The sequence below is a fragment of the Argentina silus genome, assembly GCF_951799395.1.
Source record: "Argentina silus genome assembly, chromosome: 10".
NCBI classification, from domain to species: Eukaryota; Metazoa; Chordata; class Actinopteri; order Argentiniformes; family Argentinidae; genus Argentina; species Argentina silus.
The window spans coordinates 785,047-805,490 of record NC_139664.1 but is presented as its reverse complement, the minus strand read 5'-3'; the positions used below and the strand labels follow the sequence as shown (position 1 = coordinate 805,490).

The following is a 20,444-nucleotide window of genomic DNA, read 5'->3' as shown; positions in this document are numbered from 1 at the left end:
GACCAGCCCCTCCCTACCTTGATTTTACCTGTGATGTTTTTGGACCCCTCTGTTTTCTAATCCCTCGATCCTCCCCTCTCTCCTCTCTTCCCTCTCCTTCACCCCTTCTCTCTCTTCTTCTGTCGTCCTTAGCAACCCGACGCCCTGGAGACGTTCAACCGCGGGGCCATGGTGGGGCTGCTGGTGGTTGCCGTGGCCATCGCCATGGTGATGGTGATCAGCCTGTTGCTAGTGCGTAGAAAGCCCTATGGGACCATCAGCCACGGGATCGTTGAGGTGAGACCCAAGCCACAACATCATCCCCTAGCTCCTAATCCCTACCTCCTAGCCCCTAGCTCCTAGCCCCTAGCTCCTAGCCCCTAGCTCCTAACCCCTATCTCCTAACCCCTAGCTCTGAACCCCTAGCTCTGAACCCCTAGCTCTGAACCCCTAGCTCTGAACCCCTATCTCCTAACCCCTAGCTCTGAACCCCTAGCTCTGAACCCCTATCTCCTAACCCCTAGCTCTGAACCCCTAGCTCTGAACCCCTAGCTCTGAACCCCTATCTCCTAACCCCTAGCTCTGAACCCCTAGCTCTGAACCCCTAGCTCTGAACCCCTATCTCCTAACCCCTAGCTCTGAACCCCTAGCTCTGAACCCCTAGCTCTGAACCCCTAGCTCCTAACCCCTAGCTCTGAACCCCTATCTCCTAACCCCTAGCTCTGAACCCCTATCTCCTAACCCCTAGCTCTGAACCCCTAGCTCTGAACCCCTAGCTCCTAACCCCTAGCTCTGAACCCCTAGCTCTGAACCCCTAGCTCTGAACCCCTAGCTCTGAACCCCTATCTCCTAACCCCTATCTCCTAACCCCTAGCTCCTAACCCCTATCTCCTAACCCCTAGCTCCTAACCCCTAGCTCCTAACCCCTATCTCCTAACCCCTAGCTCCTAACCCCTAGCTCCCTATGGGGACAAATGAAGAACCCTTTTAGAACCTTTTTTTCTGAGAGTGTAGCTCCTCACCTTCCTCTCTTGTAATAGATCTGAGCTGATTGGATAGGTGTGGCCAGTGTGGCAGTACATCCATCTTGAGTCTCTGATAGGCTGGGTGGAATGTTGGCCATATTGCGTACATCTGTCCAATCCTCTCAGCTTCACAAGTACGTAGGGGATAAAGGATAGGGGATCTACTTGCAAGCAATGGTCAGCCCCCAAACCCCTGCCCAATCACTCTGCTCTTCCACCTCGGCTGGCTTACCTTATCTTAACTGTCCCTCCTAAAGACCTCTTCACCCCCACGACCCCCCTGTACAAGTTTCTCTCTAGTTTTTTTCATTGTGACTGCCAATGGCCCCTGGTCTGAGCATAGATTACTTTATCTTATGATGACTGATGGATAGATGATTCACTTACTTAAACAAATGTATTTGTTGTAAGTCACTTTGGATAAAGGCGTCTGTTAAATGGCATAAATGTAAATGTAAATGGATCTTTGTAGCCCAGTACAAGATTCTACCTGTGTACTAACACAGTAATTACTCAGTAATTACTCTTCATTTGTCTATTACTAACCTTTGACCTCTCGCAGCAGGTTGACCCCATGTTGACCCCTGAGGAGCGCCAGCTCAACAAGATGCAGAACCACGGATACGAAAACCCCACCTACAAATTCTTCGAACAAATGAACTGAGAACATGGGCGTGGCCTTACTGGCTGTGCCCAATCATACGAGGCGCTCCCTTCCTTTGGCCCCTCCCCCCCGGGGTGGGGGGCGGTCACACCACCCAGTCACACCCCCTTATGATGTATTACCTTAAAGTAACCTGATGAGCCAATAAGGGGTCCACACGCCCTATATGACCAACAATGTCCCGCCCCCGTCCCCCGTCCCCGTCCCCCGCCCCCCGCATGTAATCATTTTGTAATTATAAACCGGTAACAAAGAGACATATTCCAACCCATGACCAGTCCTCTGGTTTAGCAGAAGGGAGAGTTCATTTATGCCACAGCGTTTAAACACGAGGAGAGATTCACTCCTTTCCACACTCCTGTCTACATGGCCAGGATTGCCACTGGAATGTGTCTGAGCGAGTTGAACCCCTTATTCTGCAGGATTATTCCTATGAGTCAGACACTGACTCCATGTTCAACCGTGTGTTTTACTTTGTTGTGTTTGATTTTTCATACGTTGTTCATTCTTTGTTGAATTGTGCTAAAGCTGAAATTCATTATCTTCCTGCGTTGATAGATAGCGTTAAGTGTGAATTTAACACAGTACTGTTAATGTTAAACTACTCAAATATGATGATGGTTATCGACTCCAAGTCCTTGTGTGTCCTCTAGATCCAAAGCTAGCAAGAAGTCACACACCAACAGACATAATCAATCGATACTGGAGAATGTTTGGTTGGTGTTTTGATATTCATCTCGATCTAGTAGGCTATTGATTTCGAAAAGAAAATGTGAGATACACCTGCCCCCTACAGTCCCCAGCTTGTGGCTTCTGTAGAACACAATCACCTCCCCCCTCCCACAATCACCTCCCCCCTCCCACAATCACCTCCCCCCTCCCACAATCACCTCCCCCCTCCCACAATCACCTCCCCCCTCCCGCAAACCCCCCCTCCCCTCCCAACCCAGAGCCTATTTCATATTCCATGAACTACTTACTTGAGCCAATGTACCATGAAGTTATAGGTTGAAAAGCGAATGATAGATTTTCTTGTTCTTGTACTGCTACCTAAAGAATCGTAACAACGTAACCAGAGGTCTGTTCTCTTAATGAAAGCATGCAAAACTCGGTGTCTGATGAAGAAGCTGCTGTAGTTGTGTTGTTCCTGTTTGGGTTTTTTTGCTTTTGATAAAAGATCCGAAATGTCTCAGATTATGAAAAAAAAAAAAAAAAAGAACGGACCGTGTAAATACGTAACTTTAGAAAAAAAAAAAAAAAACGACATTAACTTAAAAATAAGACATTTCTATGATTAATTTGCATCAGTGTAACAGAATAATATTACGAAAAAAACAACGAAGAATTACCTTGTGCTGCTCAGAGAGGGAGAGCGTTCTCCTAACATGGCTGATTGAAAAGGACTGTTGAACCAGCACAAGACAACGACACAGTAGACTTCTGACTGAATGTATGCTAGGTAGACGTAAAGACTCCATTTCCCATACTGCATCACAGTAGACTTCTGACTGAATGTATGCTAGGTAGACGTAAAGACTCCATCTCCCATACTGCATCACCCCCCTGGTAGAACCCTCTAGAACACCCCGGATTACGCCTAATCTACTCACACATCATAATCTGAAGGCCAGTGTTCCAAGACATTTAATCCAGATTAAAATCATCCCGTTTAGTTCATCCTGTATCATAATCTGCTCCTCCTTGGGACTAGACGAGGGACGAGACAGATCCATGTATCATATTATGCCACAAACATAATCAGACACTGTCAGACACACAGGATGATTTTGATCTGGATTTTTGTGTTCTGAAAGACTGCCTGCGCCCTTCGCCAACCCCCACCTCCTAATAGTGAAGCTTCATGTCTGAACCCCCCCCCCTCCTCATCTCCTGGTAGTGAACACACCACTGCTGGCCTCTCTCATCCATGTCTGTCAGATCTGAATCGGAGCAGGGGAACCCCAGCCATAGTCAGGGGAACCCCAGCCATAGTCGGGGGAACCCCAGCCGTAGTCAGGGGAACCCCAGCCATGGTCGTGGTGTTAGTTGACCTCAGCACCAGAGTACATGGTGATGTTGAGGACAGGGAGAGGTAGGTCCTCCCCCCTAGTCCGCCATGATTGGGATCAATATCTGATTGTGGTCAATATCATTCACTGTATATAAATCAGTAAGGAGGGGTGGTCCCTTTGTAAAAGGCTCATTGTTGATCTCTTGGATGGATTTTTGATTTCTATTTATTTTCTATGTATTTCCACTACATGTTTCTGCTCCAGTAGCAGAGGAACTGCTCTGTGAGATGAGGTCATTATGGATGTCTATATCACAACACACACCAGACACACATATACTCTCTCTCTCTCTCTCTCTCTCTCTCTCTCTCTCTCTCTCACACACGCACACACACACATACATACAAACACACACACACACACACACACACACACACACACACACACACACACACACACACACACACACACACCTCATCTGTGTAACTCCTGTGCTGTAGCCCTCCCCTGTACAAATCTGAACCAAAACCAATCTGTCACATCTCTTTCAGAATCCTGAGAGTAGCACCTTGTAGACCACCAGTCCTTCGTACAGCACGTCCCCAGAGAAGCATCTTTTATTTATTGAGAACCCCTGGCTAGATCGCTCTGCCGCTGTGTACTCGATGAAACCACTCTTCGGGACACACGTTAATAATTGATGAAATCAGAGAGAGAGAGAGAGAGAGAGAGAGCCTGGCTAAAGACTGAGTCATACAATACCCGCTCTGTTCTGTTCATTCAAACACTGCTTTGAATACCAGGAGGAGGAGATAGAACTCCAGAGCCCCGGTATTTGAATGTTCCATGCATATCTTGATTTTCAATTGTCGGAATCACAGGGCTGTGCTTGTTGCATCGTGACTGGTAGAGTGAGCCGGGAGTTAGTCCTTGTATAATTTGTACAGCTCCGTTAGTGAATGAAAATGTGGTATGTTCACAGTTTTAAGTCAGTTTGACCTTGTATGGATACTACTACTACTACTATTACTACTACTACTACTACTACTACAGTACTATGAAACCTTAGAAGAAGATACGCTTGCCTATGTTTCCCTCAGGGGAGGCTGATGGAGGTAGAAATCGGAGGACGGGCTCATTGTAATGCATGGAATGGAATGAGGAATGGTAACAAACACGTTCCTCATTCCGTTCCGTGCATTACAATGAGCCCGTCCTCCGATTTCCACCTCCACCAGCCTCCTCTGGTTTCCCTAAAACACTCCAGGTTTCCTACCAGCATTTAGCAGACGTAGAACGCTGTCTAATAATAGTGACTGAACTGATCTCACATTTGTATGTCCTCTCTTGATAACTATACTTCTATGTCAACCCCCCCTCCCCCCTCTTTTCCTCCCCCTCTCCCTGTCCTAATGAAAAATGTAAACAATGATATGGAGATTTTAATTGCTGCATTATTGCCTTTTACAATGCTGTGTTTTGGATGTAATTACATGTATTTTTTATTTACAAGTAATAATCAATTGGATTGAGGGTCATTGCTTTTTTTTTGTTTTGCTGTATGGACATTTTAGAAGCTTGTGTAAGAAATATTGCAGACACCCATGAGAGAGCAGTTAATAGACAGTGGACCTACCACTGACCACTGGGGGGCGCCAGAGAAGCACAACTGCTACTAAATGATCTAATTCTTGTAAAAGGTTGCAGCTGAGCAGACAGGTAACTTCTGTAGATGCCAGACACTGACAGCCGACTGTCTGTGTGATTTGAGCTCCCTGTATCGAGTTGTCTGATTGAAGTGATGTGGTTTGAGCTCCGTGTATCGAGTTGTCTTATTGGAGGGATGTTGTAGACATCTTTGATAGAGAGCTGATCTTCAGTTCCGACCAGGACTTGACCAAAGACGTGCTCTGTAGGCCTGAGAAATCAGACGTGCTCTGTAGGCCTGAGAAATCAGACGTGCTCTGTAGGCCTGAGAAATCAGACGTGCTCTGTAGGCCTGAGAAATCAGACGTGCTCTGTAGGCCTGAGAAATCAGACGTGCTCTGTAGGCCTGAGAAATCAGACGTGCTCTGTAGGCCTGAGAAATCAGACGTGCTCTGTAGGCCTGAGAAATCAGACGTGTGTGACTAAATTGGCTAACTGTCCCTGAGCTGAGTAGAAATGTATAATTGAACGTGTCAGCAATCTAAGAAACAGACATCTGATCAAGATCATTAAAACTGTAATAAAATTACAAATGACCCACGAAACACTGGCTTTCTGTTTATTGAAGCTGTCGTTCATTTCTCTAGCATGAGTTACCAGGCAAGACGCTGGTGTCAATTCATCGTAGTAAGTGACGTTGTGTGTCCTCACTCAAAACTGTCAATCTCTACAACTCTCAACTCACTCCCTCCCTCCCTCCCTCCCTCCCTCCCTCCCTCCCTCCCTCCCTCCCTCCATCTGGAGCACGCTGTCGTGCAAATGATCCTGTGGCTCAGTTGGTAGAGCATGGCGCTAACAACGCTTAGGTTGTGGGTTTGATTCCCGCTGGGACCATATATACTGAAATGTATGCACTCACTGCAATGTAAGTCGCTTTGGATAGAAGCGTCAGCTAAATTGCTTATATTATATTAAATGAAACTCTGAAAATCCAGTGCAGAAAGCTCGTCTCAGGCCGATATGAGGAACGATAGACGCGGACACTCCAGTAAAACGCGGTAGTTTAATATCCGGACTGTGCCCTAACTGTCATGGGGAAATAATCAAAAGGGAAAACCAAGGTCGAGGTCCTCCTTCTCTCGCGCTCTCTCGGACCAGGACCCCCACTCTCTCACACAATCATGCATGCTCCCCTCTCAGCCAATCAGAACCCCCCCAAAAAACATTCCCATCACAATGAGACTCTCACAGTAGATCTACTGGATATCAAAATGAGACGTTCACAGTAGATCTACTGGATATCAAAATGAGACTCTCACAGTAGACCTACTGGATATCAAAATGAGACGTTCACAGTAGATCTACTGGATATCAAAATGAGACGTTCACAGTAGATCTACTGGATATCAAAATGAGACGTTCACAGTAGACCTACTGGATATCAAAATGAGACGCTCACATATCGCCTAGCCGGGCCCAAGCGTGTCCTGCAGCGCTACTCACAAATCTGTTGAGTGTGTTTAGAAACAGGCCCTCAAGGTACGTGACAGAAAGGCCAACAGCCACCACCACTGCAGTGTCCTCAGCCAGCAGCGTGACCTCCGGAGCTGAGTGAAACACGCACCGTGCCCGGTGTTTACGGTCCTCCGCGGCGAGCGCTATATGCCAAGACAACCCACCCACGCACATCTGTGCTGTTATTTGCTGTCCTGTCTTGGGTTGTGTGAACATGGTTCCTTTTAATGTGGTGTGTTGCTCATGTCTATTTTATCCAGTTTTTTTATTTATTTAGTGTACATTATGTCTGATTGCTTTATGTGTTACTGGTCATGTGCTGCTTCCTGTCCATTGTGTTTTATTGTCTGCTATAATCAGTGTGCCTCTTGTATGTTTGTTTGAACTGTTTTTTTTCTTCTTCTAAATATGTTTAAATACATACCCAGGGACTACAGCTGAAAAATAACCAATTGGCTAAAACTGGCACATTTACAGTAATGTGTATTAATGGGCATTGTCCCTGTAAAACTTAACTTAATAAAGTAAAGAAGACATTAGTAAACTCCCATACCTCTCAGCAATGATACAATGAAAGATTATCGACAATAAGTTATTGCTCAATTGTTTGATATTGCGCCATTCTCGTTGTCTTCCCATTGTAGTCGTAGTGAGGCTTTACAAGTCGGGAGCCGTCAAATGAGGACAATGAGCGGGTACGAGACACGAAAGGTAGGCTACTCTATTTTCGTTTCAGTTCAAAGGTAGGCTACTCTATTTTCGTTTCAATTGTCAGTTTTTAAACAGTGTTAGTTTCAATGTACATTCTATGTAGGCTATGCTTATTTTATTAATTCATTTGCCGGTGAAAGAAATCACAAAAAACCACAAAACAAGTGAAGTGAAAGCAAAAGTAATCACTTCTACGTGGCATAAGTTCCCCGCAGTCACTCTGCCGTCAGATACTGAAATATTTGCATCTCTTGTGGCCACAGTATCGCATAATAACCATAACACCAAATCATAGCACACCTCAGGTGTGTACTTCAATACAGATCTACCCACCGACTGTTTACATATTGAAAAAATACATACAAGTACATACAAAATAATTCAAAATACACAAAGTATACATATAGTATTACATTGTAGCAAAGATAAAATACTGTAAGGCTTATAACGTATTCAGAATATAACAAATTTGCAGCACAATTGGATGTGTTTTTGGGGTGACAAGAGATACGCACACCTACACACTTTCTAATTCCTTTTCGCTCTGCTGCGGATGTGCGACACGGCAAAACCTGTGGCCACAAGCAAGGTCATAGCATTAATCGAGAATAGCAGGTATTTAAACCAGGGGTAGGTCGGCTCCGCTTGGGGTTCTGCAGTGGGTTCTGCAAGAGAAGGGCAAAATGACACTGCCTTTAACATTTACATGTCGTAGAGGCTTCATCATGTCCAGACTAGGCGACCTGAAGTATAATAATCATCACAGTAATGTAATAGATTGATGACTTACCACTGGGCGTTGTCTTGTCCTGGGTAACATCTAATGCAAAACCAATAGAACATATTCATTACTGTACGCAATTTACTCCTCATTAGTTTGCACACCTTTACTTTACTCCCCATCACTTTGAAACTGCACTATGCTATTAACAGTTGTTCAACTTTCTAATCCAATAATCTTTGTTAAAAATATATTTTTAATATGAAGTATTTTAGGTTCATGATAGAAAGATAAGTTAATCCATTGAGATGTCATACCTTCGTTTTGAATCTCAGTAGATATCTTGATTGTGTCGCCCTTTCCGAAAGTATATGTTAATTTCATGTCAATGTAGCACAATGCTGTACAGTTTGGCGGGATTGTGTCGTTTAACGTCAGGTTCTGTAATGTCATCTGAGAAGTGGTGCCACGTGACTCAATTTCGACACGATGTTTATATCCCACTGCTTCGTTTACGTTAATAGTTTTTTTGTTTCGATCCAGAACTACCCACTCCATCTCACAGTCCTCGATTCTCTCTCTATCTGACTCGATCGTGCAGTGAAGAGTTGCGGTGTCTCCGACCTCATATTCAGCTGTAGAGGACTGCTGGTTTATCCATACTCTTGTAGATGCAGGACCTTATGATTGAAAACAAGAAAACACGAAAAAGAGACGTTAGCATAGGCTTGATAGTTGTTTTCCTAAATCTCTCTGTGTATAAAGTGTGGCTGTGTGTAACACATGTAGTCACTACAGTGCTCTTAGTATTCCACCCAAATGCCTGATAATACATCAAATCAGAAGCTTTGAAACATATAATCTGCATGCAGAAAGGTGTAGACAAGTAGATAGTTCCTGTTAGTCATGTGAAGCCATTCTAAGGCAAGCAAATCATCTCTTACCGGGCTGTAACAGCAAGAGTAAAACACAGAAGTCAGTAAAATGGCCCATCTTGTTGTTTGTCCTGTGTGGTCTTACTTCACCCCCAGGCGAGGCGGAAATGTGCATTCACACTCTAGCTGAAAAGCCTCATTTCCTGCTATCGCACCACATCGCATGTGACATACTTTGAAACCTCTTAACTGTACGAAACCCATGCATTCATGTATCATTTAATGAAAGAAAGAAAGAAAGAAAGACTGTTTATTTGCCATGCAATCAATTCACATCAATTGTTGGAATGGGTCTTTTTGCACACACCCCCCCGAGACAACACACACGCACTGCACACCCCCCCTCCGAGACAACACACGTGCACACCCCCCAAGGGAGAACAAAGCGCTGGGCACAGGGTCAGCCAAGTCAGCGCCCCTGGAGCAATTCGGGGTTAAGTGCCTTGCTCAAGGGCACAACGGCAGTGGTAGGGACCTGGATATGATGCCAGCAACCCTCCAGTCACCAGCTCACATCCAGATCACATCCAGATAATGAGATGATACTGGTTAAACCATGAGGATCTCCTTGGACCAAGGCCTCACCAACCCCTTGCACACCATCATGGATGATGATTAGGGACATTTAGGGTGTTAATTGAGGACCTCCTTGGTGAAAGATGTGGCTGTTTCTGCTAATATATTGTGGTTTTATATGAAGTATTGATTTCTCTTTTGAACTTTGTTGTATTTCTTTTTATGTCTTTTTTGGTTTTGTGTAAATATTGTGGTGCAGGGTGCACCTGCAAAAGAGGCCTTGGTCCCAGTGTGTTTCCCCTGTATAAATAAAGGTTAAATAAAAATAAACAAAAATGGGATATAGAGAGACAGGTACACACTTTTTAGGGTGCAATGCAACGCAAAGCACTCCCAGTCCTGGCATGGCTCTCTGGGCTCACTGTTCATGTCACATGATCAATATCTGTGCAACTACCCAAGGTGCAAAGCAGTTAATTGGCCTGATCCAATGAAAAATGGCAATGTGGTGAAATATGAAAGCAAAGTGGACTGAGACCTCATCACTGCTGAGATGAACCAGCAGGAGAACCGAGTCCTCTGTCTAACAGAAGGGCAGTGAGACCTCATCACTGCTGAGATGAACCAGCAGGAGAACCGAGTCCTCTGTCTAACAGAAGGGCAGTGTCAACACAAACATATTAGTTTACTTTTTTCATCCGATGGCTCACTTAAAGAGAACTGAGTTTGGTTCTTTCAAAGAGACACTATATGTGAAAATACCCTGAGAACCAAGCAATTCAAATCCTGTAAGAGGCGTTAAAACCTTACCAAAAGAACTTTAGAATGGCTAAACGTATTGATTGGGAATGTGTTGTTACAGGCATCACATGTAGTGAGACTAGGTCTTTACCATGTGTTGAGAATAAGTATTACAGCCCACGAGTGTCCCAACCTTGTTGAACATGACTGATGTAGTTACACTGAGCCCTTGTCTCTGTGTCTGATTCATACATACACAAACACTGAATCCTACAATATAGTCATACATGGCTAGTACTGAGAGATTTGTAAGGATCTGTTTGCATGTGTAATTGTAAGACGTGTATTTTCTCTGACATCTTAGAAGATGACCTTTGAACTGTACCTGATTATTGGATTTGCTCTTGCTGCAGCTGCACCTGTTCCACACGGTAAGAGAACGTCATTCTAACACACTTGATTAATCTCATCATTTGCTCATCGAAAATAAACAGTTGCTGAAAGTATTTCATTCAGAGAAATATATCAATTGAGTCCTCAAAGTGACTTACACAAATGTAACATTGTATTCTTTATTGACCTATTTTTGACCTAACATTTTGTTTTGTCCTTTTTGTCATTCCAGATCAATTCAATATTACATGTGATACTATTATTACATGCTCTACACCTACTGGTTGTAAATGGGAGTCCAATTCTAAATTTAAAGGAATTGATCGGTCTACATGCAAGGCCGACCCAAACGGTGAGTTTCATGGTTTATTTTGAACCTGCCCTTTCCTTGTCTCCATTGCTTTGTTCATACATACTTCTGAAATGTTTTCATTGTTTCATGAATATCAAAGTTAATGTCTCCTTTTGTGTCTTTAGATGGCTTGCAGTGTGTTCAATATGGCATTGAGTCAAAGCGTTTCTGTGAGTCCTATGAAGACTGCGGATTCAGTCCAAAAAGAGAGGGATGGAAAATAAAGAAATGTGACATTCAAAGAATTAAAGGTATGTTTTACACTCTTACCATGGCACCATGGTGGATACAGTGCAGGAGTTGATTAAAGGTGCATTCCACGTTTTTTGCAGGTTGTGTACTGTACCTTTGGCTCAAATTCAAGCTGTGCTGTATGGTTATGTTTAATACTTCCAACATATAGATAGAATGTGGGTAATATATAAGCATTATATGGGTAACATGTAGATATTGTGAAAACACAACAAATTTCATAAATATAGGTAAACTACCAACATTCTTCAACTTCTGCTCATGAGCAGGAGGGTATGCTATTTTATGTCCAATGAGGTCCAATTTCTTGTTGAGTTATTTCCTTTAGATTACACTGTAACAATCTCCTTTGAACTAAACAATGTGTTGTTGTGATCGCCACTTCTTTAGAGGTTGTGACTAAACTGCAAACTTCAACGCTGTCTCGTTAAACATGCCGGTATTGAGTTGTTGCCATGTTTTTTGTAGGCACAAATCACACAGATTCATCAAATGGAACAGAGAAGCAAGAAGGTAATTAATGGTTCATATTTGAACTACTGTACATTTACATTTTTAAATGTTCACTCAAGTCACTTGGGATTCGTCCAATTGGTTTTTTAAAAACATATATACACATATTGGTTTCGCCATTTAGAAATGACAACAGTTTTTATACATAGTCCCCCTAATTCAGGGCACCAAAATAAGTAGTATTACTTTTAGTAAGTAGTATATGGAGGCAGAAGAGAGCTGTCAATGTCTAGGCTTTGCTTTTGCCTTTGGAGTTTGCCATTGCTGTCTGTCAACATGAGGACCAAAGGTGTCAATGAAAGTCAAGGAAGCCATGGTCTTGTGGACAAATACGAATGAATATAAATGAATATTATCATGTACCAGAGTTTTTGACAGTTTCAAATACTAAACTTGAGTGCTTAATTTGGACATTATATGAATCTGTCCCATTACTTTTGGTGCAATGAAATAGACAATGAAATAGACTAAAGAGACTAACAGGACTATGTATGAAAGTGCTGTGTGATGGAAATCTTTCAGTGAACAACAATAAACGATGTTTGGTCTCAGTTGAGAGTTTTAATGCATATACAAAGTACAAGAGAAGGAGCAGTTGGTTTTGGTTCTTCCTCAGTCACATAATTAAAAATAACAAAGTACATTGGGTCACAGAGAGGTCAATACATTTCATATATGACTTAAGCAAAATAGTACAAATATATTTTTTGCCATTACAGCTGTCACTGTTACTGAATGCACACAAAGACCATTAGATACAAGCTTATCTCACGTCATAGTAATTGTTTGATTTCAAATCCTTTTGGAGTATAGAGCCAAAATTATTTTAAATGCTTCACTGTCCCATTACTTATGCAGGGCACGGTAACACAGACTGTGGCAGTGGGATTGCTCTTTGGACGGTCATTTTGATTGCTGCTTTAACTGGGATTCTTGGTATTTTCATTGGGTTTGGCATTGCCTGGCACTGTAAGGTGAGTGACATAAGGTATACCGTAATTAATTTTACTTTAAAATGTAAAGAGTAGAATTACGTTTGCCTCAAATATTTGTGATTGTTAACTGACTATATTAAAAAGGTTGTGTGACCAAGTACAATACAAGTGACTGTTTTGGTCGGCAGGCAACTTGATTCACCTTAAAATCTACAGGCACTTGATATTGAAATATTAATTGCTTATCACTGCCATCACTCAATAGAATACCCACAATTCATTTATGATTGTGCACACACAATCCACCACTCCAACCCCACCCCCAAAAAGGATACAGCAGACTATAATTCAGGTACAATCCATCAGAGACAGCCCATAGAAGCACAATGCTGCTCCAATCCCTAATCTACCCCCAGACCCCAGCCCCCAGACCCTAGCCTCCAGACCCTAGTCCCCAGACCCTAGCCTCCAGACCCTAGTCCCCAGACCCTAGCACCCAGACCCTAGTCCCCAGACCCTGCCCCCAGACCCTAGCCTCCAGACCCTAGCCTCCAGACCCTAGTCCCCAGACCCTGCCCCCAGACCCTAGCCTCCAGACCCTAGTCCCCAGACCCTAGCCTCCAGACCCTAGTCCCCAGACCCTAGCACCCAGACCCTAGTCCCCAGACCCTGCCCCCAGACCCTAGCCTCCAGACCCTAGCCTCCAGACCCTAGCCTCCAGACCCTAGTCCCCAGACCCTGCCCCCAGACCCTAGACCCTAGACCCTAGTCCCCAGACCATGCCCCCAGACCCTAGCCCCCAGACCCTAGTCCCCAGACCCTGCCCCCAGACCCTAGTCCCCAGAGCATAGCCCCAAGACCCTAGCCCCCAGACCCTAGCACCCAGACCCTAGCATCCAGACCCTAGTCCCCAGACCCTGCCCCCAGACCCTAGACCCTAGACCCTAGACCCTAATCCCCAGACCCTGCCCCCAGACCCTGCCCCCAGACCCTAGACCCTAGACCCTAGTCCCCAGACCCTGCGCCCAGACCCTAGCCCCCAGACCCTAGCCCCCAGACCCTAGCACCCAGACCCTAGTCCCCAGAGCATAAGCTGAAAGAACTGGAAAGGTAATATGGCATTGATTCTGTGGTGAAATAGTTTCCCCTGCTGTTCTTGTGGTTGTTGTTTGTTCCAGACGCCTACAATGTATAACAGAGTACCACAGGGGCCAGGGGGACCACCACAGGGACCAGGAGGACCACCACAGGGTCCAGGAGGACCACCACAGGGGCCAGGGGGACCACCGCAGGGGCCAGGGGGACCACCTCAGGGGCCAGGGGGACCACCGCAGGGGCCAGGGGGACCACCGCAGGGGCCAGGGGGACCACGACAGGGGCCAGGGGGACCACCGCAGGGGCCAGGGGGACCACCGCAGGGGCCAGGGGGACCACCACAGGGACCAGGAGGACCACCACAGGGGCCAGGGGGACCACCACAGGGACCAGGAGGACCACCGCAGGAGCCAGGGGGACCACTACAGATGGTTAACATGTCCTCTGGGACCCGGGAAGGTGAACAGGTAAGTATTTTATCAATCTATCTGTCTATCTGTCTGTCTGTCTGTCTGTCTGTCTGTCTGATAGGGCTGACTGGAGCCGTACTAAGCTAACTCAGATGTGTTATTGTCATATTGTTCTTTCCAGCACAGTCCCAGCGCCTCTACAGCTCTGCTCAACTTGGTTGTGACACCAAATCCTGATTCAGGAGGATCATCTGATGAGCATGTGACAGGACAAACACAGGACAGTCGGACATGCAAGGAAGCTTTTGTATGTTTCATGTTTCATGTATTGATGTTTTCTGATGAGTGATTTAGATGACATTTATATTGTAATGGCTCATTGTTATGAAAAAGAACAGTTTGTTGTACAACTCTACCACAGAGCATCAGACAGATCCTGAGTGAGTCACAGCAAGGCACATCCATTGTAGCTAGCCTGGACAGGGGGCAACATCTCTCCATGAGGAAGAAACTATACGTGAGTGAAGTTTTGGCGTCTCACCTCAAGAAGAGGTTTGGAAACAGGTGAGTTTGCAATTTGAATAGTGAAAGGAAGTAAACATGAAATTGACATTCATATGAAAGCATTATTCTTCTTTGATAAATGTGTTTTTTCTAGACCATCATCAGGATCCATGAGTTCCCTGGCATTATCCATGGTCCAGCAGTTCCCTGGCCTAATGGAGGCTGAGGATAGTGACTTTGTGAGTACATTTTGGTTTTGAAATGTTAAACATTTGATACTGTTTTATGATTCAACCACATCCTGAGTTAACCTAGTTATGAATAAATAATATAACATAACAAACAAATGAATAAAATAATTACAATATGTCAATATCTCTAAGGAATCATGGTATAGGCCAAAAAGGCGCCACCATCCTGCGTCCGGATATCTGGAGGAATCGTTAAATAGGCGGTTAAGATTCCGCAAGACTGCCACTAAGCCTAAGGTTTCCAGTGAAATCGGTGATCGTGTCCAGTCTGGTAAGTACAGGACTATTCAATACAAAATTGGCTAAATACTGAGGATAAAAAAAATCACGTCTTTATAATGATATATTTTCCACGCACAACAGAGTCAAATGCTGGCCCGAGCAGGGAGACCCTCTGGGAGACCCTAAGCCAGATCTTCTCCTGGGTCCGTTCTCAGTACACCCCCTCTCCAGCAGCGGAGGTTCCTAAGAGGAGGAAGGCGAAGCGATACTTCTCAGTGAATTTCAATGTAAAAATTAATTAGATTCAACTTTTCTGAATAAATTTTAATTTAAAAACTGTGACTACATTTTGACCTCTTGTTTGTTTATCTCAGAGAGGCTGGCATGTGAAGTGACGCCAATAAAGCTTACTTTAATTGAAATGAGAGAGAGAGATCGTATTAAAGCCGGCGGTGGCTATGGGCAGGGGTGGGCTCAGCCGTGCACCCAAACAAAAGTTAAGTTGGTTTTTTTCTGAATTGTTGATATTCTGGGGGCGTGTTTGAATGTTTTGAAAGGGAAGCTCTTTACACTAAGGACCCATGTAAATCCCAGATATTCTTTTTGCTTAGTAGCTTTGGTCAAAAATCACTGTGGTTGTCACTATTGACCAAAAGCTTACCTCAATAAATATTTGATTTACAGCCCTTTTCCAAATCATAAATCTGAACTCCGTGTGGTCTTATACATTGTGTGTAATTGTAATCATTTGCTGGATTTGTAATGGTAATCAGATCAGTTTCATAAATAAAATAATGTCCGCTCACTGTTTCCCAATGTGCATTTTAATAAGCTACACAACCGACATGAGTAACCTAGTTTACCGGCAGAAGATGAGGAAGTGACAAACCCCGGGGCGTGTGGAGCTGCCACGAGACCAAGCCAAATAATAAACGAGATTGACAACCAAAGGAATGAAACATCAATCGGAGTTTTATTGTACTTCCACGGGAAAAGGGGGGGGGGAAGAGAGTCAATGGTAGTTGGCAATTAATCCGTAATCCTGGAGAATCGTCGTGGGGCGAGAGCTGGGGTCGATACACGGGGCAGGTTCTCTTACGGTCCAGGTCGGGTCTTTCAGCGGGGTCGTCAGACGGTCGAGGTTTGTATCCAAATGAAGATCACAACACGCAGCGCTGTAACGTCAGACGGTCGAGGTTTGTATCCAAATGAAGATCACAACACGCAGCGCTGTAACGTCAGACGGTCGAGGTTTGTATCCAAATGAAGATCACAACACGCAGCGCTGTAACGTCAGACGGTCGAGGTTTGTATCCAAATGAAGATCACAACACGCAGCGCTGTAACGTCAGACGGTCGAGGTTTGTATCCAAATGAAGATCACAACACGCAGCGCTGTAACGTCAGACGGTCGAGGTTTGTATCCAAATGAAGATCACAAGACGGTGACGCAGCGCTGTAACGTCACTTCCCTTACAACTCTCCGGTTGATTTCCCTCGCGGGCACATGTCTTTGTGCCTTGCGCCAACCCTCTAATTAAACAGGAAGGAAAATCTAGTCCGGGCTGGAGCCAGCGCACTGGACCTCACAGGTGAGGCTGCTGCTCCACGTTACGCGCAGGCTAAACACAATTCAAAGGTATGCTACTCTATTTTCGTTTCAATTGTCCGTTTTTAAACACTGTTAGTTTCAACGTACATTCTATGTAGACTAATTCATTTACCGGTGAAGGAAATCATAAAAACACAAACGTTTGTTGTAAATGAAAGTAAAAGTGCTCTCGTACTCTGGTTGCGGGGTCAGTGGGTCATAGGTAGCCTGTCGTAAATGGTATTACAGTCCATGTATCAGTATGCTGTGTTTCTGTGAGTGTGTGCTCCTGGCTACCGTTGTTGAACGTGATTGACGTGGTTACACCTAGCCCTTGTCTCTGTCTGATTCATACACAAACCTGTACCGCTGAAACCGAAAATTCTGAAATCAGAATTCTTTAGTGTAAAAGGTAATCTTGTCAAATACCTTTTAACATTGAATGTGATTGTGCTCTTTGAACATACTGTACATGCACTGCCTTGTCATCTGCAGTAGGTTTGTCACAATTCGACCCATAGATGATGATTATTGTGGACTACAATGCATAGGCCTACATGGATAGAACTGAGATTTGTAACGACCTGTTTTGTGTAATTTCAATAAATGTATGTTCTCTAACATCCTAGAAAATGACCGTAAAACTGTACTTCATTTTTTCAACTCTTGCTCTTGCAGCTGCATCTGGTAAGAGATGTAATTCTAACACACTTAATCTCATCGTTAATATGCCCATATCATATTTTTTAAATATTGTATATTGTTTGTTAAATCTCTCTTTACAGTCATTCAGAGAAACATAAATTAAGTTTGATTTCGGTAGACCAATGTAACTTCATTGACCTATTTTTGACCTAACATTTAGTTGTTTTTTCCTTTTTCTTGTTCCAGATGAGTTCAATATTAACTGTCAAACTAAATGCTCGACACCTACTGATTGTAAATGGAGGTCAAACTCTAAATTTGAAGGAATTCATGAGTCTAGATGCAAGGCTGGCAAACACCGTGAGTTTTACGGTTTATTCTAATCTTGGTCAGTAGGGGGAGTGAACGAGGGAACATTAATATCAATGATAAATATGAATATCAAAGTAAATGTCTCCTTTTGTGTCTTTTAGCGATGCAATGTGTTGAACATGGCGTTCAGTCAGCTAGTTTCTGTAATTCATCTGAAGACTGCGGATTCGACAACAAAACAGAGAGACCTGGAAATACAGCCTGCACCATAGTCAGAGCTGAAGGTATGTTTTCCACTCTTATCCTGGTTGAAAAATGTCTTCATTTGTCACTTCTTTTGCAGATTGTGTAGTGTACCTTTGGTCCGCGGGTGAAACATGCATACCTTTTTAAAACGCAATTGCAATTCTACACAGGTTTGACATTACTTATTTACAGTGAGTTACTGTGTATTGTAGTTGTATGTAGTTGTATGTGTTCATTCTATTAAATATTGTATATTGTTTGTTAAATCTCTCTTTACGGTCATTCAGAGAAACATAAGTTAAGTTTGATTTCGGTAGACCAATGTAACTTCATTGACCTAACATTTAGTTGTTTTTTCCTTTTTCTTGTTCCAGATGAGTTCAATATTAACTGTCAAACTGATTGCTCGAGACCTACTGTTTGCAAATGGGGGTCAAACTCTAAATTTGAAGGAATTCATGAGTCTAGATGCAGGGCTGGCAAACACCGTGAGTTTTACGGTTTATTCTAATCTTGGTCAGTAGGGGGAGTGAACGAGGGAACATTAATATCAATGTTAAATATGAATATCAAAAGTAAATGTCTCCTTTTGTGTCTTTTAGCGATGCAATGTGTTGAACATGGCGTTCAGTCAGCTAGTTTCTGTAATTCATCTGAAGACTGCGGATTCGACACCGAAACAGAGAGACCTGGAAATACAGCCTGCACCATAGTCAGAGCTGAAGGTATGTTTTCCACTCTTATCCTGGTTGAAAAATGTCTTCATTTGTCACTTCTTTTGCAGATTGTGTAGTGTACCTTTGGTCCGCGGGTGAAACATGCATACCTTTTTAAAACGCAATTGCAATTCTACACAGGTTTGACATTACTTATTTACAGTGAGTTACTGTGTATTGTAGTTGTATGTGTTCATTCTACTATGTGAGGATTTCCATGTGCACAGTTTACACCGACAGACAGAAAAATAAGGGTTTGGCTGTAGAAGGCGGTTTTGGCCTTGTCGTTGGCCTTGTCGTTATCCTTCTCGTTGGCGTTTTTCGGGTAAGTTACCCACAGACATTGAAAAGCTTGTCATGCAAGTTCCTGAATCAGTTGTGTAAAACATGAGCTAGATGGAATGAATGGGGTCTTTAAACACATACTGGTATTAATGTTGGCAGTATCCTTGGCACTGTCCTTGACATTGGCATTGTCAAAGCCAAAATTAACCAAACTGACAAAGTACCAACACATACATCGTAAATTCAAATGTTTCTGTTCAATGTTTTCAGAGAATCTTCGGAATCTTCGTTCGATATGTCTCACCCGGCCCTAACTAATCTTGGCACTGGATCAGATTCAAGACCCTGGTGCTTGCCCACCGGGTGGCAAAGGGAACAGCCCCTCCCTACTTGCAAGCAATGGTCAGCCCCCAAACCCCAGCCCGATCACCCCGCTCTTCCACCTCAGCTGGCTGCCTGGCACCGCCGCCTCTACGTGGATGCAGCAGCCGCACTACTCGGTCACGGCTTTTCATGGTCCTGGTGCCATGCTGGTGGAACGAGCTTCCCACTGCGGCCATGATTGCAGTCACTACCAATCTTATGGCTAAATGCCATAAATGTAATGTAAATGGATATTAGAAAGGTCATTGTCTAAAACAGCGCTCTCACCTAACGTTCTGTACCATGCAATTTCCTTCCTTTATTGTATGTATTTAATTGCACTTTTTAAATGTTTTCTTTTCCTTTAAACGTTTAGATTATAGCATTTTTTTTTTTATCATTTTTTTTACATTTTTAATGTTGTCTGTGTAGTATGTTAGATACTGTAGTATGCTTCTGGCGTAGTATGCTGTCTGTGTAGTATGGATTTACCACTCCAATAGCAATTTCGATTCCTCTGTGTGGAGACTAAATAAATTCTAAATAAATGTAAATGCTGGGTTGAGGATGTGTGCATTTGGTGTCTGTGTTCCATCCAAGACATTATCATAGCGTCATTGCACTGAATGGGCCTAAGCAAATGCATTGTGCACCATGACTCGCCTTCTTCTAGATGATTAAATGCTATCTGCGATTAGAGTTTACACTATCACACAGGCTGCAGCCCCATGGTAGTCAACCACATCCTGCTCAGCCAGCATAGCCAAAAACATCGGATACTGTTGACGTGGTTTTCTCGTCGTCAGAGCTTCAACATAATTCTAAACTTTAGTCATATACTCCAAATTACTTCATGCCCGATTTTGAATAAACGCATGTTCAGATCATTGAAG

General features: G+C 43.7%; 2 protein-coding genes and 1 long non-coding RNA gene across 5 annotated transcripts in view; 2 read left to right on the top strand and 1 right to left on the bottom strand.

Moving 5' to 3' along the window:
* aplp1 (amyloid beta (A4) precursor-like protein 1) overlaps nt 1-4,521 on the top strand; it is a 6,944-nt gene extending 2,423 nt beyond the window's left edge. Inside the window, exons 6-7 of the mRNA XM_083679242.1 lie at nt 133-276; nt 1,570-4,521. Coding sequence (XP_083535368.1) covers nt 133-276; nt 1,570-1,668 — 243 coding nt within the window. The 3' untranslated portion in view covers nt 1,669-4,521. The remainder of the gene's footprint in view (nt 1-132; nt 277-1,569) is intronic.
* A 2,533-nt stretch (nt 4,522-7,054) lies between these two features.
* LOC310810406 (uncharacterized protein) lies at nt 7,055-20,116 on the top strand. 3 transcript variants are annotated; one of them, XM_083678157.1, is made up of 21 exons: nt 7,055-7,074; nt 7,487-7,553; nt 10,831-10,897; nt 11,092-11,211; nt 11,337-11,462; nt 11,932-11,976; nt 12,835-12,950; nt 14,090-14,473; nt 14,598-14,678; nt 14,838-14,980; nt 15,075-15,159; nt 15,304-15,442; nt 15,535-16,534; nt 16,810-17,032; nt 17,614-17,671; nt 17,876-17,989; nt 18,103-18,225; nt 18,562-18,675; nt 18,790-18,912; nt 19,131-19,228; nt 19,459-20,116. In XM_083678157.1, the coding sequence occupies exons 1-13, from the start codon at nt 7,070-7,072 to the stop codon at nt 15,693-15,695; spliced, it is 1,539 nt and encodes a 512-aa protein (XP_083534283.1). In that variant the 5' UTR covers nt 7,055-7,069; the 3' UTR covers nt 15,696-16,534; nt 16,810-17,032; nt 17,614-17,671; nt 17,876-17,989; nt 18,103-18,225; nt 18,562-18,675; nt 18,790-18,912; nt 19,131-19,228; nt 19,459-20,116. The 3 variants fall into 3 exon arrangements, with proteins under 3 accessions (XP_083534283.1, XP_083534281.1, XP_083534282.1); XM_083678155.1 differs by having other exon boundaries at nt 14,598-14,723; XM_083678156.1 differs by lacking the exon at nt 16,810-17,032 and having other exon boundaries at nt 14,598-14,723.
* On the bottom strand, nt 7,653-9,384 carry LOC310811186. Its single transcript, XR_014554461.1, has 4 exons — nt 9,219-9,384; nt 8,592-8,954; nt 8,344-8,373; nt 7,653-8,218 (listed from the first exon to the last, which is right to left on the bottom strand). It is a non-coding gene; the product is annotated as an uncharacterized lncRNA (long non-coding RNA).
* Nucleotides 20,117-20,444: the final 328 nt, after the last annotated feature.

Excerpts from the sequence above, each read along its gene's own strand:
- LOC310810406 (XM_083678156.1), top strand. Across the intron at positions 11,977-12,834 it reads TGGAACAGAGAAGCAAGAAG|GGCACGGTAACACAGACTGT; the intron begins GTAATTAATGGT and ends TTACTTATGCAG. Across the intron at positions 12,951-14,089 it reads GCATTGCCTGGCACTGTAAG|ACGCCTACAATGTATAACAG; the intron begins GTGAGTGACATA and ends TGTTTGTTCCAG.